General features: G+C 42.7%; 1 protein-coding gene across 2 annotated transcripts; it reads right to left on the reverse strand.

Annotated features, from left to right (window-relative positions):
* Positions 1 to 110: 110 nt before the first annotated feature.
* nudt4a (nudix (nucleoside diphosphate linked moiety X)-type motif 4a) lies at positions 111 to 19,764 on the reverse strand. Of its 2 annotated transcripts, none has more exons than XM_088997418.1 (5): positions 19,445 to 19,764; positions 8,334 to 8,444; positions 5,357 to 5,401; positions 4,873 to 4,960; positions 111 to 1,482 (listed from the first exon to the last, which is right to left on the reverse strand). In XM_088997418.1, exons 1-5 carry the CDS (start codon positions 19,541 to 19,543, stop codon positions 1,340 to 1,342), a joined length of 486 nt encoding a protein of 161 aa, XP_088853544.1. In that variant the 5' UTR covers positions 19,544 to 19,764; the 3' UTR covers positions 111 to 1,339. The 2 variants fall into 2 exon arrangements, with proteins under 2 accessions (XP_088853544.1, XP_088853545.1); XM_088997419.1 differs by having other exon boundaries at positions 112 to 1,479; positions 19,445 to 19,759.
* Between the last annotated feature and the right edge of the window lie 4,990 nt (positions 19,765 to 24,754).

Genomic DNA, 24,754 nt, shown 5'->3' on the forward strand with positions numbered 1-24,754 from the left:
GAAACGACACAAGTCATGTGGTCTAGAAATATAAAATCATGCAATTTTGGGGTTGTTTTCATTGTACATGTATTTTTTTTCACATACCTACGGATACAAAGCAGCACATTCTCTAAACTTTATTCCCGGTTTGATTCAGATCAAGATCTTATAAATGAATCGGAGAAATGTTTTTTTTTTAACATTTTGTTAGTTTGGCAACAAAACAGAATGACTTTCCAAATGATGCCAGCTAAGTCTTTGTTCACAGCAATATATTAGCGGTGCTTTCTCAAAAAAAAACACTCACTTTTCAGCCTACTGTTAATTCAGATGTAATTCAAGATTGACCTCATTCTGTTGAAACAATTTTCAGAGATTGTAACATCTCAAAACACATTGGGGTTGCGATGAAACACAGGTTCCTCCTTTTTTCAAAATGAAAATAAAACCGCACCGTGGGAAATGGACTGAATTTCATACATTAATCAATTCATGATACGGTGAAATCAGTTTTAAAATTCAAACAGTTGTTGGAATTTTACACGCTTGATGTGGTTACAAAGATATTCCAATTTCAAATAAGGCACATATTTGGGACACTTTGTACACTATATTTTAAGTTAATGTAATTTATAGTGGACTTCGCATGTGGCTGCCGCTGCTCACCCACAGAGAAACTGATCCTCTGACTGTAAAGTGACCTTGAGAGTTTTGAAAGGCACTTATAAATACAATGAATTATTATTCACATGTGATTCTAATGTAAATATTACATATTAACACAAGACATTAACAACTTTAATATACTCTCCATGTTTACAGTGTTAGCATTTCACCAAAATATATGTATTTCAGCATGATTCAAAGCACATGATCAACTTCTTAATAATTTGTCAACAAGGCACTTTGATAATTATGGCTTCCTCTGAGAGGCAGCAATTCTCAGTGCTGGGCACCAGGAAACCGAACAAATATTGGCAGCAACAACAATCACGGATTGTATTATTCATCATCATGAATATAAATGTAAAGTGCAGATGTAACTCTCCAAACATAAGAAAGCATTAAAGGGACACTCGTTCAAACAGCTGGTGATGACCACGAAAAAATCCACGCACAAATGTAATTATTATTGCAAAAGAATTTGTCACTCTTCAAGCCCATCTCACAGCAGGTTTCAAATCATTATCGTGGGTGTCCACACATCACAGTGTAAAACGCATCAAGTAGGTAACAGTCCCTTTCAGATAAGTCCATCTTGGAAAGCTTCCAGAATCTTCCTTATCACTTGACGAGATCCAAAGTTTGGTTGCACTTGCAATGTAGTGAGGAGTGTTTTGTCAATCATTTGGGAGCATCAATGTGTTTCCGCTACTTGGGTGACACAAGTGGAGTTTCGGGTATTCTTGAATCTGTGCAGGTATTCAGCTTGGACAGGTCTGTGGCTCTGCAGCACCCGGATGGCTTCATCAATTTTGAACCACTTGCGTTTCCTTCCTGCTTACAATGTCAAAGAAGAGAAAGTAAATTATTAGCATGCTGCGCGATACTTAGAACCGGGAAAGGTGGATAAATTACACTCGTCGTACTTTGATTTGATTGTATGTTGATTATACTGTAATATTTGATAAGCAGCACTGGATGGATTTCAGCTCCAGACCCTCATGTTATTCAAAATGTACTGCAGCATCAAGGAATTTGGAAACAGGGGTTGCCAAATGTGCAGTCAGGACGCAAAATGAGCTCAAAATGTTTGTAAAACACTGACATGTAACAAAAAAAAAATCACACCTTGTCAAAATAGAGAAGAGTGTGAATACACAATGATAAACTGTCTATAGTCTCCAACTAGAAAATGATGTGTTACATGCAATTATGTGCAACTGTATAAAGTATTCTCTTCCACAGACAAAGTACTGCAAACTGCCGCAAGGTACATCACATTACATTTGTTGAGTAGCTTTTTTAACATTCCAGTTTTGTCATGTTACACTTAGCACTGCACAGTTGATGTCAAAAGGTCTACATGCACACATTTTGTTTTCATGAAATAACTGAAATTCGTTCCGCGGTACACCTACTTACGAAATATATTTTACAAAATACATCAAAATATGTAACAGATACACGTTCCAATTACTTTATTGCACAATAAGAGAGTAAAGAACACCTCCCTCCATTCCGCGGTCTACTAATCAAGCGCTCCTATGTTGGAGTTGCCAAAGTTATCTTTAGATGCTAGCCTGGCTACACTGACGGGGGCTACTTGATTTCGTGTCGAAACAATATATTGTACTTGCATTTTACAACACAGCACCCCGTCGTAAGAAAGTTGTGCATAATAAAAAAAAACAAAGAATACAGAATAAAAATGATGGTTTCACAATTAGTTTCACAATGGAGAAATTTCCAATTAAAAGGACAACAGACACCACCGGACAAGTTGTGTCCATAATTAGTAAAATCACTTGAAATGACTTATACTGAGCGTATTTTACAAAGATTCCGCCGCCTATAGCTATATTTTATGTTTTAAGACTCGCGCTGAATATTCAGGAAGTCTTGTTTTTGAGTTGGTGACGATTCCTGACGTCACATCACGGAAGGAACGCACGCCCCTGACCGAGAAAAAGACACACAATGCATTTTGCGGTACTTTGTTTGGTCTGGAAACTTCGTGTTGATCCGAGGTTGATGGCGAAATTAGAAGGAAAACGCATAAATAACGCAATGGTGAATCGTTGTGTGTTGCACCAAGACAACTATTTGATATTCGCTGACACAAATTTCCAGCAGACAAATCAGCCCATTTCCAACGGCGCTTGGGCGTCATGTTCTGCATTTTTTGGGTGCTACATTGCTGTCCAGATGCCTCAAAATGACAGGGAATAACATCTTTAATCGATTGCAAACATGTATGCTTTCCTCACTATTTGAATCATCTTCATAACTGGATGAGTAACAAGAAAGCATCTTCTCCGAATCTGAAGCCATTGTTTTGATTCTCGAGCAAGGCAAGACGTTTTGGCGTGACGTCACGAACTGGACGCAGGACTTTCTGAAAATCCCCAATTTGCAGCACAATTTGTTGCAGTTTTAGCACACTTTAAGTCATTTTTATTGGTGTTTTGGATTTGACTAAAAATATCAGCCTGCGTGTTTTGGGTATTTTAGATGCTATAAAACGTTTTTCTGATGTCAGTTAGGAAACAAAAAATTGTGTCGGTTGTCCTTTAAAGCAGAAAAATTAACTGGGTCCTCGTTTAGTTTTTTTTGTTTCGTTTTTCTTGTTCTTGTTCTTTCTCAGAAGTGGATTTTGCCTGTTTGTAAAGAACTGACCCAAGCTGTTGTCAGATTTTAACATTCTTTCAAAAACGTCCGAGGCAAACATCAGCGGTGTAAGCGATCACTTGACTTTTCTCAGTGATTCACATTTACATAAAATGATCGGAACACCTCATGGCCTGAGGGACGAATGATGAGGACATTGCATAGACATATCGATCTATATATCTCTCTAAAATCATAGACACATATGGTAGAGGTCCTTCGAAGCCAATGGAATTCCAGGATGATGCTCGGTAATAGTCAATGGCAGAGCACCTATAAAGATGTTGCGTTTGGGAACCTCGAACTGTGCAGAGCACTCTGTACTGTATTTTTACCTTTTGTAACTTGAAATTAGTTTCGGAACAAGGGGCAGTGTCTGAAACTCATGACAAAAAGTTACCGGACACCAGGGCCGAAAACTCTGAGAAGTTGCCTGCCCGGCCATAAAGTTGCCTGCCCGATATTTCACAACTTGAAACACGATAAAATGACTAATCGCAAGAAAAAAACCATTGTTGCAAAGTATTAAGGATTGATAATCAGAATATATAACAGAACAACACTTTAATATTAAGTACAGTAAAGTCTCGTTATATCGATATTCTCAGGAGTCGGAAAAAATATCGGATTAACCGGACTATCGATATATCCGATCCTGCGGCATGTAAATTTTCTCCTTGCGTTCATAGAAATAGTATCGTAATAAGCAGTACTATCGATATAACCAATATTGATATACCGAGACTTTACTGTAATTGATGTCCCTACCACAAATGCTCCCTTGCTTAATGTGTCCCTTGCTGATGATTTTGCGCCAGTTGTCGTTTGTCCATACACTTCCCGGTCGGTTGCACAGTGCAATATTTGCGTTGCGCCGTCAACTGCAAGCCACATAAAGTACTCTTTCCACGATGCTCTCAATGTACGTTTCCGTTTTGTAGCGTCATAAATTTTGTTAGCTTCTTTTGAGTCTCTCTTCTGGGACTGAGGGTTTGGCTTGATTCCTAACCACTTATCCATTTTCTTGTGTTCTCTGTGCGTCTACTTTTGAAAATGATATGCAAATGCACGACCGGATAACACTCGGGAAAGTCCGGGCGCAAAGTTATTCGATGGAGGCTTCTGATTGGCTGCCAAAATTAAAAATTGCCAAACGAACCGAAATTCTGAAATCTCAAACCGAACGAATATTTCGAAATTGGAATAAAGCAAACTTTTGATTTGAAAAAAAAAATCTTTTTTCTTTCTGGAAAAAGTTGTCGGCCACCCGGGCAGAGAGGTTCTGGAAGTTGTAAGCCCGGCGTAAAAGTTACACGCCTCAGGCATCCGGGCAGACGCTATTTCAAACACTGCAAGGGGCAATATTTTTATGCTGAAACGTTTCGTATGAAGAGACATTCGTAAGTAAAGGTACCACCATGTACCATTTTCATAATATAAAATGGACAGTATCCTGATGAAAGATTTTCTTTTCACTCCATCACCAGATCGATACAAACTGCAACAAACTGCAAATACCTTTTTCCCGTGTGACTAAAATGAGCAATGTGATTGGCATACCTATGTTGACAGAGTCCTCCCAGTCCTCCAGAATTTCTGTGACGATGATGATGTAGACATGTGTCCTATGCTTTGTGTCTTTGTTGTGCTGTAAAGGTTTAAATGAAAATGTTACATTTGGTTTCTATTCTGCCAATGCCTTCCGTGTAAAGCTGTAATATAGAAGTGGTGCAGACATGGATTATTGTTGCATTTGAAAAAAACACAACTACGCCAACAAAATGAATGCCAGTTAGAAAATAGGGCAACCAGATTAGCTGATTCAGACAAAAGATTTCGTGTAATGTCTCTCTCTCATCTCATCTCATTTTCCGTACCGCTTATTCCTCATTAGGGTCGCGGGGGTTGCTGGAGCCTATCTCAGCTGTCTTCGGGCACGAGGCGGGGGACACCCTGAATTGGTTGCCAGCCAATCGCAGGGCTTTCGTGTAATGTGTCGTTAAAAAAAAAAAAGAGTAATTCTATGACAGATTTATAGTTTTACCTCAAAGATTCCAAGAAGCCTGCCAAGCTTAGCCTTAACCCCAGCCTGTGCACACAAGAAGCAGAAGACATTCAGCAAACATCCATTCACTCACATATTCGCTACTGTTTGAGTCACAGCGGTAAGAACTTTAGCAGGAAAACACAGACTAATATCATAAATATTTAAAAACCGCTGGATCAATACGCTCCATTCAAAACAGTTCTGTCAATGGGTCTTCGAGAAAATACTGAAATTCATTTTCAATTGATTTTGTTTTCTTATGTTATTTTGTACCTTCTCCTTCAGATTTTATTTTTAACTAGCAATGAAATCAATGTTAGTCTAAGACACATGTTTATGATAGGAAGCAAGCCATTTTGTTCCACTGCATTAACGTGCACAGGAGGCACCTATAACTCCTTCCTGTGCTAATGTAGTGTTGTGTGATCATATTACAATCTTCTTCTTTTCCTTTCGGCTTTTCCCCTCAGGGGTCGCCACAGCGAATCAATGTCCTCCATCTGTCCCGGTTTTGTGCATCCTCTTCTCGCACACCTTCTCCTTCATGTCCTCTTTGACCACATCCATAAACCTCCTCTTCGGTCTTCCTCTCGGTCTCCTGCCTAGCAGTTCAAGACTCAGCATCCTTCTCCCGATATAGTCACTCTCTCTCCTCTGGACATGTCCAAACCATCTCAGTCTGGCCTCTCTGACTTTCTCTCCAAAGCCTCTAATGTACTCATTCCTGATCCTATCCAACCTGGTCACTCCCAAAGAAAACCTCAACATCTTCAGCTCTGCTACCTCCACCTCTGCTTCCTGTCTTTTCTTCAGTGGCACTGTCTCCAGTCCAAACATCATGGCTGGTCTGACCACGGTTTTATACACTTTTGTGTGATCATATTACAATGTGAAGTCATATTATATAAAAATATCCACGATGTCACGCAACAACATAAATGTCATAGTTTGATTTTGATGGATGAGATCAGTTCTGATTTAAAATAGGGATTTATACAACTAATTTCTTTATATGACTACAAATCTGGTGTATTATTATCTTTTCTTTAAGGCAAGCAGGAGCCGAATATTCGTGGCCTGGACAGAACCAGCAACGGTTCTGGCAAGTTTTTGATCCGTCTTACATCACAATATTCTCAAGTTAAATTTTTACTTTTGTCAGACCTCACGCACAGGTGTGTGCAATTGTTTCCAAGGATTCAAAAATGGTGAATGTTGAAAATGACTTGCTCTCTTTGGTGATAAATGTTAACCTTGTTGTCAATATTATTCCTGTTTCTGTCTGATAACACACATGATGCATTCCAGCGTATCAAGAAATTGTTTAGAAACACGAACCTCTGATGTGTGGCATTTTAAACCTGGCATCTAAAGCTGCCAGCTTCAGTTAGTAGAGATCTGACTACTGCTATGTCCCAGTTCCCCAAGACACATACATGTAATGTTGCCTTATGTGTGTAGCTGACAGTCAAAAGACAGAAAAGTGCTTAACCCATGCACTCTTGCAAATCTGTGAAGATACAATTGATCAAATAGACAAATTTTGAAAGACAGCATTCAACTTAGTATTTTTACATATCCATCAAGGCTTTCCTAATGTTAGACAAAACTTACATTAAAATGCATTTGGAAGACACCAAAACACCTTCATGGTATGAAAGGAAATGATAAAAAAAAAAAAAAATCAACATTTATGAATCGGAACATTTTCATCTATCCATGTTGTCAAGTTGAACTGGAAAGAAGTGTACTGAAATATGATGGGTTGAGTTGTAGGTTTTCCAAGTTGTTGGTTTGCAGCTTATCTATATTCAGACACACCTGGTCACAGGATGGCGTAACCCGAGAGCTTTCCCAAATGTCACTACCATGCTTCAAAGTTTTCAACACGCGCCAATCCAAGGCAGAACTTCACAACACAGACCAAACAAGTAGCATGAAGCTAAAGGAGAGACAGAGCAATACCGTGGCTCAATGCTAAGCACTTGAAACATTCACCTGGATCAATAACTATTCAAGAGTTGCTATATGCACATACTTAATGCCAATTTGTATCTAACGTATCCATGTGTGTCTGTTTAATAATAATACATTTTATTGCTCAGCGCCCTTCAAAACTCTCAAGGACACTTGAGAACAAGATAATGATGTGATATACTCAATGTATGTTCAACTCTTTTCAGATTACGCGAACAGCGTAAACCGGCAGCGACATATAAGCGATCACAAAGAGTGGTAGCTCAAAATGGCATAATTGTGATTTGGTTCAATAATAACATAATGATTCATGCATCTGATCGTACTTCACACAATTTACAATATGTAGATTTCTTATATATTATTATATATAGTATATTATTATATTTACTATATGCAGAATTAGTCTTTCGGTACCAAATACAAAATACAGTCATTCCAATCATTTTACTAAAAAAAACAATTACAAAAATAAATCTAAATGTTAATTCATTCATTTCTACTTATGCAATAATGAAGATGCTATTTTTTAACATGCTTTGAACTCGACAGTTTGAACAACGTGGGGGCAGCTAATATATCCTGGAAAGTTTTCAATGCGTTAAACATCGGGCTAATCCAAATTCTATCCTTCAGTCCTTGTTTGTCCGATTTATGGACAGAATTGGACTCCAGAAACCTGAACTCAGGAAAAAAATTAACAAATGACCCTCGTTTATCGCGGGAAATACGTTCCAAAATAGCCCGCGATAGGTGAAAAAAAGTACAATATAGTCAGTTTTTTTTTTTTTTTTTCAATGCAAAACTGTACATACTGCAGAATGAAGCAAAAAATAAAACCTCTTTAATAGTTTAGAGAACTGTGTTGTAAAACAATATTTTGCTGCTGCGCCTATTCGTCCTGACTGCGCTGCGCGATAGCATCTTTTTCTACTGAAGGAGTCTTTCTCCGAGAGAAGAACATTGTTATCGGTACCTTATTTGATGATGACCCTACCTCTTCATAAACTTCTCTGACAGCGGCCCTGCATGGTTCCTCCTCAGGCTCCACTCCTCCCCCTGGCACAATCCATTGGTCTGGATGTCGGCTGCTGCTCACAAGTAGCACCTACAAGTGACAGAAGTCTTATGACCTCCTTTCTGCTGGATGAATTGGCTGATTTCATTGTGCCAAACATAAGCAATGACAACATGTTCTCCATTATCATTAAAACATACTGACCGACAGCAGTTTTACGGAAAAAAACATTGAACATTTAAACACATGGTGATAATGAAGACAATTTCATGGGCACGCTTGTGCTCACATACATACTCAATTGACAGGCTATTCTAAAATGCCTGGATCAGCAGTTGCTTTTAATGTGTGAAAACAAGAGCATCGAGCAGAGGGGGGTCATGACCCTGACATAGCTCGGCAATAGTGACAACGAACAATTACCTTCTTGCGCATTGACTGTATTGGACACACACTGTTTATGCTCAAAACAGTCCTGGTGTCGTATAGTGGTACTAGGACTGGTCATTTTGTAAATGGTGACTACTGTATTTCTATGGTTGAACATAATTCCAAAAATGGTCAAATGTAAGTTTTTACGCAACACTTCTATCAGTTCTAGATCCTAGACTTCTAAACTGCCGGAGTGAACGCAAGTGAGACTGCACAGTTAAAACTTCCAGAATCTAGATTCTAGAAGTTTAAAATGTATATTTGTTCTCAGTCATGAAAATCAAGGGGTTAATACCTGTTGTATCGGTGTACAACAGGGGTGCCCGATCTACCCATTAGCGTGCGTGCATGTACAGTACACCCATGCATAATAATAATAATAATAATACATTTCATTTATAGTACAAACGCCCTTCAAAACTGTCAAGAACACTTTACATACCAGTATTTTTTTTTCTGCGGGTGAGCAGCGGCAGCCAGACGCGCGAGCGTTCACTCAACCCGGAAGTAACTCATCGCACATATGCGCACATATGCACGCATGAAGGAGATACAAGAGTTAGTAAATTTGTGACAAGGAAATCACAGAATAACTGAGCAGACACGTGACACGAAGCATGTAGCACAACTTTGCAAAAGCATTTACATCACTATCATAATAACTTTATATGTACTATTTGAAAATGCTTCTCCTGGTGCTCACGAGTTACAGTTACAATGACATTACAAAAATACATGTTAACGCACCACCATAATTTATAACAATTTATTTTATTTTATAAATATGTTGAAGTGAAAGTGAAACTGATAACATCTAGTGTGCAGTAACACAAACATGAAATAAATCATAGACGAATGTCTATTATTTGTATGATATGTTTGTGTATTTACAGTGTCTGAGCATTGATTAGTCGAGAGAAGTATAAACTTTCTTGTTTTGTTTTTTTATTTCCAGATGGCGCCGCGAGAGTGGCTGCCTTTCCAGCAGCTCCTGTATTTTGCTTTTCTACTTCTTTCTTTCCTTTCCTCTTCCGTTCATAACTTTGTGCTGTGAAATGTACATTTCTTCACTGCGAGACAAATAAAGGTACATCCTATCCAATCCAAACCATGGCTTTTCAAAATGTCACAAGGAAGGCGGGGAAAAGAAAGTACATTTTAGTATATTATAAATATTTTTTTTCCATTTCCCTCTATATGCCTCGCATTCGACTGATTGGGAGTGGAAACACTTTTCCCTCGACTGGCAGTTCATGTTCTTTTCATTTTAATAGCCACAGCCATTTTATAAACCAAAGCAAGAGTGGGGAAGGCTGGTGGCAGGTATGTCTAAAGTTGAAGCTCAAGTCATGTGGTTTCTCGCCACGTCCACCGAGTATGTGAAATCCACACCCCATCTTGAGGGTGCTCTTAATCCCTTACCGCCTCAGCATACTCCAAAGGGACAACACAGAGTGTAAATATGTCTTGTTAAAGTCACCACTGTATCATTCATAACTGATTCACATCAGGCCCTGAAGCATCCCACTGAGCACACTCCGGTATTCAGATACAGTATTTGTAAAAGGAATATATTGACTTGCCCCATGAATACTCACTATGTGCCCAATGATGATTGTATGTGTGTCCTGACACCATTACACATGACCAAGTTATTGGTGGCCGCACCAAAGCCATGAAAGCAAATCTGCAGTAGAGAGCAAGAGGCTGTCGCTTGCTGCTAAAAATTGCAACTCATAGGTCACCATGTGTTTAGCACAGAGTGTAACATTCAACACCTCCCCACCCACCACATCTCAAGCACCAGTCATATGGGACAGAACCACTCTGCAAGTACAAAAACGCAGAACCTCCAGTTTTGATGAAATCCTGGTAATTATCAGAACAAAAATGTTATGTACTGCACAACTGTGCATCAATCACAGTGAAAAAAACTATTTTTCACACAACAGCTCCTTTAACAGCCCTTCCCTTTTTATGGAATCAAAAGAGAGAAATATAAAACCATGAAGTCTACTTCTTTCATTCCTTTCACAACTATGCTGCTGTGAAATGTAAATTTCTCCACGGTGAGACTAATAAAGGTAAATCAAATCCAATCCAAGTGCAGATCTAAGGTAAACAAGGACTCAGCCTATGCATATTAAAGCATGCCAAACTATTTAATTTTTTAATCATGTTTGCTTTGAACACAGCAGTCAGGCTACCTGCTCTTTCTCAGCACTCTCATCAATCGCTGGCAATTCGTAGTGTAGTTGTAATCGGCAATGCGATTGATTTCAGCTCGAGTCTCGCTGTCGACAATGTTGATAAGTTATTTAGTAATTACCTCTCTTGATTTTCTGTCGATTTGTCTAGAACAGGCTAAATCATGTTTTTTATTAAACGTCATGAGCAAGGCGGGGAAAAAAAGGATACTTTAGGTATGCACGTTTTATTTTCGTATTATTACTCTGGTATTGCACGGCCGCATAAACGGCCGGAGTGAACGCAAGTGGGACTGCACAGTTAACACGCTTTTCTTCAACATGCTACGATGATGGGTCAGTTCACAACCGGAAAATAGACAGATAACTTTGGTCTTGTCATTGGAACCATCTGCCAACTTTTTTCAAGTAAACTTTACATTCAAAAGCTCTTGAATGTATTCACTGCCATTCCCAAATTTATTCGGGAATTGAAAATATGATGTGGAGCGCCATTCCCAAATTTGTTCGGGTTTTTGTTTTTCTTGCTGGGACTGCCGATAAAGCACTGGTCTGCCCTCTGGCAATGTGTTTCCCTTCCGCGAGGGGGCAGCATTTCCCTTTTTTTCCGTACTAGCACTTTGTACCAGCTTCAGCTATTGTTAAAGTGCCATATAAACCAATATGTATGTATTGCGTTGTCCAAGTGTCATCAACACCCGCTGCCAACAGTTCGCATGCCACCTCAAGCCCCTAAGAGACTGCATCACCTCCCAACAACCCACAAAGCCTTCAAAGCCAGCAAGCTTCAACAGTCCCACCTGGCGGTGCGCCTTCGGCCCAACCAAGGATCCAGTGGCCGCAATCCTCGAAGAGAACTGATTGGAAGCAGTTTGATGAGGATGTGGACAAGGTTCTGGAAGCGACATCCAAGGGGGATGTGGACCAGCGGCTGAGAACCATGACCACCCTCATAGTGAACATCGCGGCTGAGCGATTTGGAACTGAGGCACCAAAGCCCATGCCAACGGCCTATGCTCCATGCCACAGAGCAAGGAAAATCCAGAGATTGAGGGAAGAGTTGAAGCTGTTGAAGAGGCAGTATAAGATCGCAGGGGAAGTTGAGAGAGCTGGCCTAGCGGACCTGAGAGCAATCCTCAGGAAACAACTCTGGACCTCGAGGAGGGCAGAGTTCCCCAGGAGAAAAGAAAGAGAGAGCCAGAAAGAGAACAGCTTTTCTGGCCAACCCCTTCAAGTTGACCAGGCAGCTTCTTGTCAGAAGAGGGCTGGTCACCTTACCTGCTCCAAGGAGGCCATCAATAACCACCTCAAGGCCACGTACAGTGACCCTAGCAGAGAACAACCGCTAGGTCCATGCGATGCACTGACAACACCACCAGAGCCTACATCAGACTTCAACCTCAAGGAGCCTTGCCTAAGTGAAGTGGTGGAAGTGGTGCGGAGAGCAAGGTCGAGCTCAGCACCAGGCCCAAGCGGAGTACCGTACAAGGTATATAAAAACTGCCCAAAGCTCTTACATTGGCTTTGGAGGGCCCTGAAGGTGATCTGGAGGAGAGGAAAGATCCCCCAGCCATGGAGGTATGCGGAGGGAGTATACATACCCAAAGACGAGAGGTCTGAGAACATCGACCAGTTCCGTGTCATCTCCCTGCTGAGTGTGGAGAGCAAGATCTTCTTCAGCATTGTAGCCAGAAGATTCTCCAACTTCCTCTTGAGCAACAAGTACATCGACACGTCAGTGCAGAAGGGAGGAGTACCGAGCGTTCCTGGTTGCCTGGAGCACACAGGTGTGGTAACCCAGCTCATCAGAGAGGCAAGAGAAAGTAGAGGTGACCTGGCAGTATTATGGCTGGACCTCACCAATGCCTATGGCTCCATAGCCCACAAACTGGTGGAGGTTGCACTGGTGAAGTATCATGTACCCCAGAAGGTGAAAGACCTCATCCTGGATTATTACAGCAAGTTCAGCTTGAGAGTCTCCACTAGCCAGCTGACATCTGACTGGCACCAGCTGGAAGTAGGCATAATCACTGGGTGCACCATCTCAGTCATCCTATTCGCACTGGCTATGGGCATGCTAGTCAAGGCGGCTGCACCAGAATGCAGGGGCCCTCTTAGCAAGTCTGGAGTAAGGCAACCTCACAGTGACAACAACAGCTGTACCAGGAGCCAGGTGGATCCTCCAAGGGTTGGAGCGTATCATGGCGTGGGCACGCATGAGGTTGAAACCCGCAAAGTCCAGGTCCTTGGTTTTAAAGAAGGGGAAAGTCACAGACAAGTTCCGTTTCAGGCTGGGACAACACCAGGTCCCCTCAGTGTCTGAGAAGTCAGTGAAGAGCCTTGGCAAGGTCTTCAACTGCAGCCTGAATGACAGCGAGTCCATCAAAGCAACCAGCGCTGAACTGGAGGGCTGGTTAAAAACAGTGGACAAGTCTGGGCTCCCGGGAAGATTCAAGGCCTGGGTCTACCAGCATGGGATCCTCCCAAGAATCCTCTGGCCGCTACTAATCTACGAGGTCCCCATGACCGTGGTGGAAGGTTTTGAGCAAAGAGTGAGCAGCTATCTGCGCAGATGGCTGGGACTGCCCCGCAGCCTAAGTAGCATTGGACTGTACGGGATAACCAACACGCTCAGGCTCCCCTTCAGCTCAGTCAGGGAGGAATTCATCGTAGCACGGGCACGGGAACATCTGCAGTACTCTGGATCCAGAGATGCCAAAGTGTCCGGGGCAAGGATCGTTGTGAGGACAGGGAGGAAATGGAGGGCAGCAGAGGCAGTTGAGCGTGCAGAAACTCGACTGAGGCACAGGACCATTGTTGGAGCAGTGGCGCAAGGTAGAGCTGGACTGGGGAGACGAACAGCGACCCGCTATGACTCTGCCAGCGCGAGGGAGAGGCAGAGGCTGGTGCAGGAGGAGTCCGAGCCGCAGTCGAGGAAGAGCGAACCAGCAGAGCAGTGGCCATGCGGCAGCAGGGTGCCTGGATGAAGTGGGAGCACGCGATGGAGCGCCACGTCACCTGGAAGGACATCTGGTCATGGAACCCACAGAGGATCAAGTTCTTGATTCAAGGGGTGTACGATGTCCTTCCAAGCCCATCTAATCTGTGCACTTGGGGCACCACAGAAACACCAGCATGCCCCCTGTGTTCCAAGATCGGGACTCTGGAACACATCCTGAGCAGCTGCCCCAAGGCCCTGGGCGAGGGTCGGTATCGGTGGAGGCATGACCAGGTCCTCAAATCCATCGGTGAAGCAATCAGCAAGGGGATTGCGGCAAGCCGTTACACCCGAGCCACTGCGAAGACCATTCACTTTGTCAAAGAAGGACAAAGGTTGAATACAGCAAGCAACCGCTCTACTGGTTTGCTCTTACCGGCCCAAGACTGGGTGATGACAATTGACTTGGAAAGGCAACTGAAGTTTCCAACACACATCACCCAGACCAGGTTGAGACCTGACATCATCTTGGTCTCTGAGGCCACAAAGCAACTCTTCTTGCTGGAGCTGACGGTTCCCTGGGAGGAGAGGATGGAGGAGGCTCACGAAAGGAAGAGGGAGAAGTACCAGGAGCTGGTGGAGGAATGTCGGAGGAACGGGTGGAGGTCGAGGTGTATGCCGGTGGAAGTGGGCAGTCGGGGATTTGCCAGCCACTCCCTGAGCAAAGCCTATGACACACTGGGCATAACAGGTGCAAACCGAAGAAGAGCCATAGGCAACAACGTGGAGGCAGCAGAAAGAGCCACCAGATGGCTCTGGTTGAGGAGGGGAGAGCCGTGGGGGCAGTGGAGCAGTAGCATGCCACTTGGACACAGGCCGGGGCCTTGCAAACCCCGGTCGGGTCGCCTGGAGGAGGGTGTCTGTTGAAAGACCAGAAACACCCAGTGATTCTAGGAATCAACACTGATGATGTGTCCAAGTTTGTGCATCAGCAGATGTATTGTTAACTAACCGTTGTATCTTGGATGGCCGCCCTCATTTAAAGCTCATATAAATCCAGACCCATATAATCTAGGAATTAACTCTTTTTCCCTGATGAAAGAAGAGAGTCAACATTTTCTTACACTGCATTGAATGTTTATGTTTATGTATATCAGTGGCGGTCCGTGCATTTCACACCTAGGCCTTCAGTAAAGTCCTGCTTAGTCCGACTTGAACAAATATCCCTCGTAATATCATAATTTATGACACAACGGCTGGAGATATCATTTACAAAAGCACACGCACGCAGTACTGGGCGTGGCATCACCTTAATCGTCTACAACACAGGCTATTTTCCGGAGCAATTACACATCAATAAATCTGCATCAGCAATTAGAACTTGTCACTATACGTGATACTGCAAACACTTAAAAAGTTTAAAATCATTTGTCCACAAAGTTGTATTAAGTCCACCAAGAATATGCAATCTTTACCAAGATTTTACGCTAAATTACAAAATGTCAGTTTAATATAAGAAAAACAACAAGACGTTCACAAAACGAACTATTTGTTAAAAATAAATGTAAACAAATCTTTTTCATTTGTTCTTGAGAATAGGCCTACATGCGACAGCGAGTTGTCCTCTCCTTCAGCCATTGTGGGTTAAAAAAAGCGAGTAGATATACTTGGTTTTTCTGCTAAAGTTCCGGGTCTGATCTGTTGTAGCTTGGTTGATTTGCATAGCGCTGCCTCCGCTGAGGGCTGAGGTAAAGTGTCCAATCACAGGACGCGTACATGTCATGTTCAACGCGAGGCCCTCTAGCTGGCCTTACTGTGCCAACTCGTGATCTGATTGGCTATCGCAACTATATATCAACTACAAGTGCCCGTTCATGTACAGCGCACAGATGCCCTCACTGTTGATTCTGAAGGCGTCGGTAAGATTTCATACAGCCTGGCGACACAAGCTATCTGAATTCTGATTGGATTAAAAACTCTGACCTAAAACTACAACACTGAAAGGAGCATAACCAAATAGATATAACATCAAGAAAACAGTATGTAGAATAATTATATACATATTTAGAAAAAAATACTTTTTTAATGACATTGACTTTTATTATAATTATGATAATGATGTCTGATTATGTTAGGCCAGCAGAGAAGGCCTTGCTGGCTCTGACGGCCCACCACTATATATATATATATATATATATATATATATATATATATATATATATATATATATATATATATATATATATATATATATATATATTGTAATACCATGAGAGGCTGGCTCTCAGCGGGACAGGACAAGAAGTGCAATGGACGACAGGTTTGGATACAAACAAAGGTTTTAATCAAAGGTTTCAGGGGGGATTCACAAGCAACAAAGGTTTGAATAGTGTCTCTTCCAATACTTAAATCCAAATAAAGTCTCTTCTGAGGTAAAACTGAAGATGGAGTTCTTTTCCAAGAATCTCTAGGCCTCACCCCTCTTGACGTCCTCCGCATGTAGCCTAGCCACCTTAGCTAGGTTCAAATCCAGTGTCCAGTCGTGTGGTCCCAACTGGCAATGAGTTCCACGCAGCAATCAACTTCTTCACAGAGCACAGCAATCGAGCTTGTCTTTCCCCAAGCTCCACAGTCAGAGGCTCTCTGCCTTAAGAGCCTTGCTTGCCAATCAAGCCCTGATCAGCTGCAGGTGTGTGGTTTTAATTGCTGCCTTCCACCAGATGGGGCCAAGACTCTCTCTGGGTGGAGCCATCTTAGGGGGATGTATTTGCCCTCCAGGACACAGCCTCTCGTGACATCACTATATATATATATATATCACATCTTGTCCATCTCCGCTTTGTTCCAGTAGCCCTTTTTACATCAAGGTGCTCGGGTTCCCCAGTAGACACCACCCATGGGGGTGAGACGAGGATTTTTTATATATACACACACACACAGGAGTGGTTCATCGATGAGAAGGCGGCATCTGCAAATTATTGGAAATTTGCCTTAATACTACATATTTTCAACTTGGGGAAAAAAATGCAAAAAAATTCATGGTTGTGCTATGGGCTCACCGGTTTCACCCATAGTGGTTAATTTATACATGGAAGAGATGGAGAAACAGGCCCTCACATCCTTCCTGGGGACAAAACCTAGGCACTCGTTTAGATATGTGGATGACACTTTTGTCATAATTAAAAAAAACCAAGAAATGCAATCCTTCACAGATCACCTCAACTCGGTAGACATCAATATTGAATTTACTCGCGAGGACATTAAAGAGAACAAACTAGCCTTTTTGGGTTGTAAAGTTATTATAAAAGAGGACAGTGCACTAAAAACAGAAGTCTTTAGGAAGGCCACGCACACTGACCAATAATTACCTTTTGAATCTAACCACCCTCTACAACACAAACTCGGAGTTATCAGAACCCTCCAGCATAGGGCTAAACTAATACCAACAAGCATTGAAGGTAAAGAAAAGGAGTCAAAACATGTCAGGAGAGCACTCACTAACTGTGATTACCCTCAGTGGTCTTTTAACAAATGTCAAAAGAAAAGAACAGGGAATGAAACCAAAAATTCTGAAGATACTAAAAGGAGAGGAGTAGCACGACTTTACATTGCAGGAGTTTCTGAAAAACTACAAACAGTCCTTTGGCAACACAAAATTCCTACTTATTTCAAACCGATAAACACTTTAAGGCAAAAATTAGGGCATCCAAAAGATAGGCTGCCAAATGAAAAACAAAGTAATTTAGTTTATTCAATACATTGTAAAAATGAAAATTGTAAAGAGCAATACATTGGGGAGACTAAACTAATTCTCATAAAGACTATCAACATTGCAGGAATAACACGAGTGGGCCTCAATCTGCAGTACACTCATTTGACGACAATGAGGTTAAAATTTTACCGAAAGAAAATACATGGTTTGAAAGGGGAGTAAAAGAAGCTATGTTCATAAAACAGCAAAACCCTTCACTAAATCGCCATGGTGGGGTGAGGTCCACTTTGGATCGTTCCTACAACCAACTTCTTAGGCAACATAGGCTTAGCTATGCTGATGAAGTGATACCAAATCAAATGGGGCAGTCAGGCCAGTCGTAGACCCCATAATCAGGGAGGACAATAGAAGTAATCAGTCAGGACAACAGACTTCAGTGTAGCCGGAGGGAATAGTCCTCTGCTCCCCCAACCTACCTGAGAGCAGGGACCAATCATAGAGTCTGGCACCGCCACGTCTGGACAGTAGGGATATATATATAGGTCCAAAACTGCCAGCAAAAGATTTAGTTCGCTGACGAAGCCTCTTGGATGAGAAGCGAAATGTCCAACACCTTAAACCAAACCATATATATATATATATATATATATATATATATATATATATATATATATATATATATATATATATATATATATATATATAAGGTATTCTGATTCTGAAGTTCGGTTTTTCTCCCTACTGTACAGTTAAGCAAATATGAAAAAAGATTAAAATACTAAAAATAAAACAATCAAACCTGGGACGCGCCTACTCCTACAAGACAGCTGGGATAAGGCTCCAATGTCCCCGTGACCCCCGTCAGGATAAGTGGATGAATAGAAAACATTCAAATATTAGTCATTTAATCCATCTGCTTAGTGTTACAAGTGCTTTTAAAATCGACAAAAACAGTATTTAAATTATTCCAACATACATCCTCAGCCCTGCCCATCAAAACATTAGTAAAAAAAATGTTGCCTGTTTTTCTCTGTACTGTAAAGCTAAACAAATATTAAACTAAGTCTAAAATGCTAAAAGCTAAAATGGTCAAATACTTGACCTGTATTTCTTATAGTTAATATATTTCATATATAAGTGCTGAAGGAAAAAAAGGCTTTATTCCTTCGATATTTTTAATGGGCAATTTATTAGTTGCCAGATCCTGCCTAAAATCTGAATTAGCATAGGTCTAAATATAACGCGGATTTTATCTAAGAAATAAAACCCGCACTTGTCGGGCACTAATAACAATAGCCAAATGGAAACAAAATACTTATTTTGTTGATTCCATTCCAATTGGGATCAAAATATCCTGGACCAACCAGTGTTTCACACATCTGGCAATTGAATGAAACTTTAATTGGCCACTTCTTCGGGGATACTGTATCGAATTCACTAAACGTGTGTTTCGCAATTTCAGACCGTGATATTTAAACTATACGGCCTTCACAAACATAATGCTCAGTTATAATAGAAAAATTAAGTCATGATTTGGAAAATTGCTCATCCCGCTAACGTTTACAATGCACGGTGTGCGCTGTTTAAGATAAGAAAATATTTGTCTTCCACAAACAAAATTCGCAAATACAGTAACAATTTAGATTTCTATATTGCCTTAATATTAATTGGAATCAGTGCAATAATTACTACCCTCTTCTCTGTGAGCGTACAAAAAGCACTCGCAAGCGCACTATCATGGATGAGAATTTACGCTCCTTTATAAACATGACAGAAGCGCGAGAACCAGTTTTCGTCTTACCTCGTCTTCGGACTCGCTTTTGAAACATAAACACGCCGCTCGTTTCTTGAACCCTTCGCCGTCATACGTCCTTGTTTTGTTGGTCTTAAACTTCATCATGTAAAAATGTCAATGTACAATAAAACAAGGTAAAATGTGGTGATTCAGTCGTCGAGACCAGTGGATAATGTCGTCCGAATTCCAAAACGTGGACCTGCTTTATTCATTCGTAGCATTTTCTAGTCTTCTCTGCTCCGATGTCAAACCACAAACTATCTGAAGTCGGGCTCTTTTAATAGCGAATTACAAGCATAGACACAAATTACACGGAGCGACGCGCCTAAAGGTATGAGCAGTTGTTTCATTACGTCTGAGAGTCGGCCATATTGGCTGTGGAAAATCCTACCCAGTAATAAAGCAATGGGACTGGGCTTCAAAAAACACCAGTGACGTGCAGTCAGTGGAGGCAGTGCCTCACCTGTCATCATGGAAAGCTGTCATGGAAATATCAAATGAAAAAAATAAATTAAACAGTTATATGTATTTAGTGATTTGTACTTTAAAGTTCTTGTCCATTTAACTTCACCGTTTAAGGATTTTTTTCAAAATCGCTGAATTTTCACATTTACCGTTCAAATACTAAGTAGAGACGAGCAGTGAGGCACCAGCTGGCTGATCCTCACCAAGGATTGCGCAATCACTATGCTTACTGTGCTGGCTTGCTCTGCAGTGAGACCGCATTGCTGTCCTTCTGCATATCGCTATTAAAGCGTTCAAACACGTTTAGTATATGAACTAAATTTCTACAGTTTAGCTGGTGTATATAATGTAGAGTCATTGTACATTATAAACAGTGTTTATTTTGTTTTATTTTTATCAAAACGCTGTGCGTAGGTGAGGCACACAGTTCTCCCGCCTCATGACAGGCAGGGGGCGCTTGTGATTCCAGAGATACTTCTTACTCCACGTCTGCAGAATAATAGAATTAGAGACAGAAAGCTACAGTAAACAGTTAGCAAGTAAAGTGCAACCCTGCAGTCATTTTTTCGTGTTGCTTGGCCTCACTTTCAGAATGGAGGATTACATATCTAAATTGGAAGAATTTTCTAAACTGGACTTTCAATCGAATCAGGAGGTAATAACTAAAGGAAGACAAACACCGAAGCTAAAAGGTTTGCTTCAGACAACGGGACACAATAATCGCTCTTTTCAGGTGGACTGGTACACACGAAAAGGCTGGCTGTGTGGATGTCCAGCAAGAAACCGCCTTTTCTGCTTTTCCTGCCTTCTGTTCTCAATTTGTGACAATGTCTGGACTCAAATGGGATATTGCGACCTGAAAAATTTACAACGGAGCCTCTTCAAAAATGAGCGAAGACTCAACATCAGCATCCACAATGCTAAGGTAAAGGAGAACCGGGAGATTTTAAAAGATCTCATCAATGCCACCTGCTTCCTTGCCAAACAACAGCTGGCATTTCGTGGAAATGATGAAAGTAAGGGCTCTGCTCATCGTGGCAACTATGTTGAACTATGACATGCTTTCGCTCAGGAAGATGACAGGCTAGCGAGTCATTTTGGGACATCCACTATATTTTCTAGCCTGTGAAACAGAATACAGAACAATTTAATTGAAGCAGTTGGTGACGTCATTAGAAATGACATTAAAAAGGAGATCGGTGCAGCCCCATTTGTTGCTGGAGAAGTAGACGAGATTGTCATTCTCAGCACTGAAAACATACAGTCGTAACAGGACTGATCAAGGACGACTTTCTTCACTGGCAGTGATCTCCGTTGAGACAGAGAGACTTTTAAAACTGAAGAAAGATAAGGAAGGCTTCTACAAAGAAGTTATCGATGCCTTTCTTCAGAAGGAGCGGCACATGGACTAAAGGTAACACGATAAAAACGTTTTTTTTAATTATTTTTTTCTATGCTACAGTTTGTATATATAAAGAATGCTGACATGAAATTTTAAACAAAATACGTCAACTGTTGCCAATCAAATGGTGAATAAACTACTCTGTAGAGTTCATATGTTTGTAAATCTGACTATGATGACGTCAGTGCCTCACCAGCCATGAACCTCACCGCACGTCACTGAAAAACACCTAATAACGAAAAACTAAGTTAATGAAAGTCAGGCGTCTAAATTGTAACGTTCAAGCCATTGATGAACAACGTTTGAGTAATATTATGATGCATACAAAAATCACTCCTTTTAGCCACATCCCATGTAAGAAGCCCTCAAAACGGAACGTCGGAATTCTGTCTGGCCCCGCATAGGCCCCTCTAGCATTTTATTTGACATTGTAAAATGTAAAATATATCACCACCATGTTCTCCCCGGACCCGCGTGGGTTTTCTCCGGGTCCTCCGGTTTCCTCCCACACTCCAAAAACATGCATGGCAGGCAGATTGACCACTCCAAATTGTCCCGAGGTGTGAGTGTGAGAGTGACTGTTGTATGTCTTTGTGTGCCCTGCGATTGGCTAGCAACCAATTCAGGGTGTCCCCCGCCTCGTGCCCGAAGCCAGCTGAGATAGGCTCCAGCAACCTCCGCGACCCTAATGAGGAATAAGCGGTACGGAAAATGAGATGAGATGAGAGATCACCACCACCCTTCTTTAACCCTGGGAGGGAAAATGCAGGAGCTGTGCCTGGCCTATTGTCCAGTCCCCTTCTCTCCAGCCCACAACTAAAAAGCTGATCCAATGACAGCACGCCCCCAAGAGCGAGCTTCTGCAATCGAGTGTCGAACCGCCAGGGTCCCCGCCTTTGGCTGCCGCCCAGCTCACAATGCACCCGATCCCTCTGGCCCCGCCCATGGGTGGTGAGCCCTTGAGAAGGGGGACCCACATTTCCCCTTCGGTCGGAGCCCGACCGGGCCCCATGGGTGTAGGCCAGGCCACCAGGCGCTCGCCAACGAGCCCCATCTCCAGGCCTGGCTCCAGAGAGGGGCCCCGGTGACCCGCTTCCGGGCAAGGGAAAACCAAGTCCATTTATGTTTTTCTTCATATGGAGTCTTCTGAGTCGTACTTTGTCTGGTCCCTCACCCAGGGGCATAAAGCCACAGACAACCTAGTTCCTAGGATCATTGAGACACACAAACCCCTCCACCACCGTAAGGTGACGACTCATGGGGGGGACCTCCTCAACTCCACCAACACGCCTTCCTTGGAGGAAGCAGTGTCTGGGGACTCCGAGGTGGGCTCGCCGATCTCTGTAGCTGAAGTCACTGAGTTGGTTAAAAAGCTCCTCGGTGGCAAAGACCCGCGGGTGGATAAGATCCGACCGGAGTTCCTAAAGGCTTTGGATGTTGTGGGGCGATCTTGGCTGACACGTCTCTGCAACATTGCGTGGTCATCGGGGAGAGTGCCTCTGGATTGGCAGACCGGGATGTGGTCCCCCTTTTTAAAAAGGGGGACCGGAGGGTGTGTTCCAACTACAGAGGGATCACGCTCCTCAGCCTCCCTGGAAAGGTCTATTAAGGGGTTCTAGAGGGGCGGGTCCGTCGGAAAGTCGAGCCTCAGATTGAGGAGGAACAGTGTGGTTTTTGTCCAGGCTTCGGAACAGTGGACCAGCTCCACACCCTTAGCAGGGTCCTCAAGCGTGCATGGGAATTCGCCCAACCAGTCTACATGTGCTTTGTGGACTTGGAGAAAGTGTTTGGCCGTGTCCCTCGTGGAGTTCTGTGGAGGTTGCTTCGGGAGTTTGGGGTACAGGAGCGCCTGATACGGGCCGTTCGGTCCCTATATGACCGATGTCAGAGTCTGGTTCGCATTGCCGGCAATAAGTCGGAATTGTTTCCAGTGAGTGTTGGACTCCGCCAAGGCTGCCTTTTGTCACTGATTTTGTTCATAACCTTTATGGGCAGAATTTCCAGGCGCAGCCGAAGCGTTGAAGGTTTCCGTTTTGGTGGCCTCAGTATAACATCTATGCTTTTTGCAGATGATGTGGTACTGTCGGGGCCTTCAGGTTGAGCTCTCCAACTCTCTCTCGAGCGTTTCGCAGCCGAATGTGAAGTGGCTGGGATGATAATCAGCACCTTCTAATCTGAGACAATGGTTCTCAGTCGGAAAAGGGTGGAGTGTCCTCTCCGGGTCGGGGAGGAGATTTTGCCTCAACTGGAGGAGTTTAAGTATCTGGGAGTCTTGTTCACGAATGAGGGTGTGAGGGAGCGAGAGGTCGACAGGCGGATCGGTGCGGCGTCTGCTGTGATGCGGACTTTGTACCGATCTGTCGTAGTGAAGGAGCTGAGCCAAAAAGCAAAGCTCTCAATCTACCGGTCGATCTACATCCCAAACCTCATCTATGCTCACGAGCTATGGGTTGTGTCCGAAAGAACGAGATCCCGGATGCAAGGGTGTCCGGGCTCTCCCTTAGAGATAAGGTGAGGAGCTCGGTCATCCGGGAGGAGCTCAAAGTCGAGCCGCTTCTCCTCCACATAGAGAGGAGCCAGATGAGGTGGCTTGGGCATCTGATGAGGATGCCCCCAGCACGCCTCCCTGGTGAGGTGTTCAGAGCATGCCCCACTGACAGGAGGCCCCGGGCACGACCCAAAACACGCTGGAGAGACCATGTCTCCCAGCTGTCCTGGGAACACCTCGAGATCCGCCAGGACGAGCTAGAAGTGGCTGGGGAGAGGGAAGTCTGGGCTTCCCTACTGAAGCTGCAGCCCCCGCGACCTGACCCCGGATAATCGGCAGAAGATGGATTATGTACTTGTATTGTAAATGTATGAAAATTAATTATTCATGAGATACTAGCAATCCACACTGACTGCACAAATTTAGTAGCTGTTTATAAAAATATTCCCTTAATGCGGTGCATTTGTTGGTGTCTCGACCAGAATTCAATTAAACCACATTAAACCACGAGGTTTTAAAGTAGCATACGTGACCATAGGCGCCACATCTGCCTCAAAATTCTGACGGTCTGTGTTCAAATCTGAAATGCAGCAATCGTGGGCAAAGTTGGCACACTCTTCTTTCTCCAGTTACCAAGACACATTATGCACATGTCCGAAGACTTGTACTGTGCAATTGGCTGGCAACCAGTCCAGAATGAACCCAGCCTCTATCTCCAAAAGTAACTTGGATAGGCTTTGCCTCACACAGGACCCTCACAAGTTCAACTACTATAAAGTTAATATATGTTTTTAAGTAGCTTGCCGGTATCTAGATGTAGTCAACGTAAAGCCAATTTAAAAAAAAATGCCCTAATTCATAACTCTGCTTCACTGTCTAACATATTAAAGGGGTGAAATCTTTTGATGGAAGAAATGTGTCAGCAGGGTCTTCTTTGTTATTTTTTTATTAGAACATTTTA

The sequence above is a fragment of the Hippocampus bargibanti genome, linkage group LG05, assembly GCF_051943395.1.
Source record: "Hippocampus bargibanti isolate YZ-2025 linkage group LG05, ASM5194339v1, whole genome shotgun sequence".
Taxonomy (NCBI): domain Eukaryota; kingdom Metazoa; phylum Chordata; class Actinopteri; order Syngnathiformes; family Syngnathidae; genus Hippocampus; species Hippocampus bargibanti.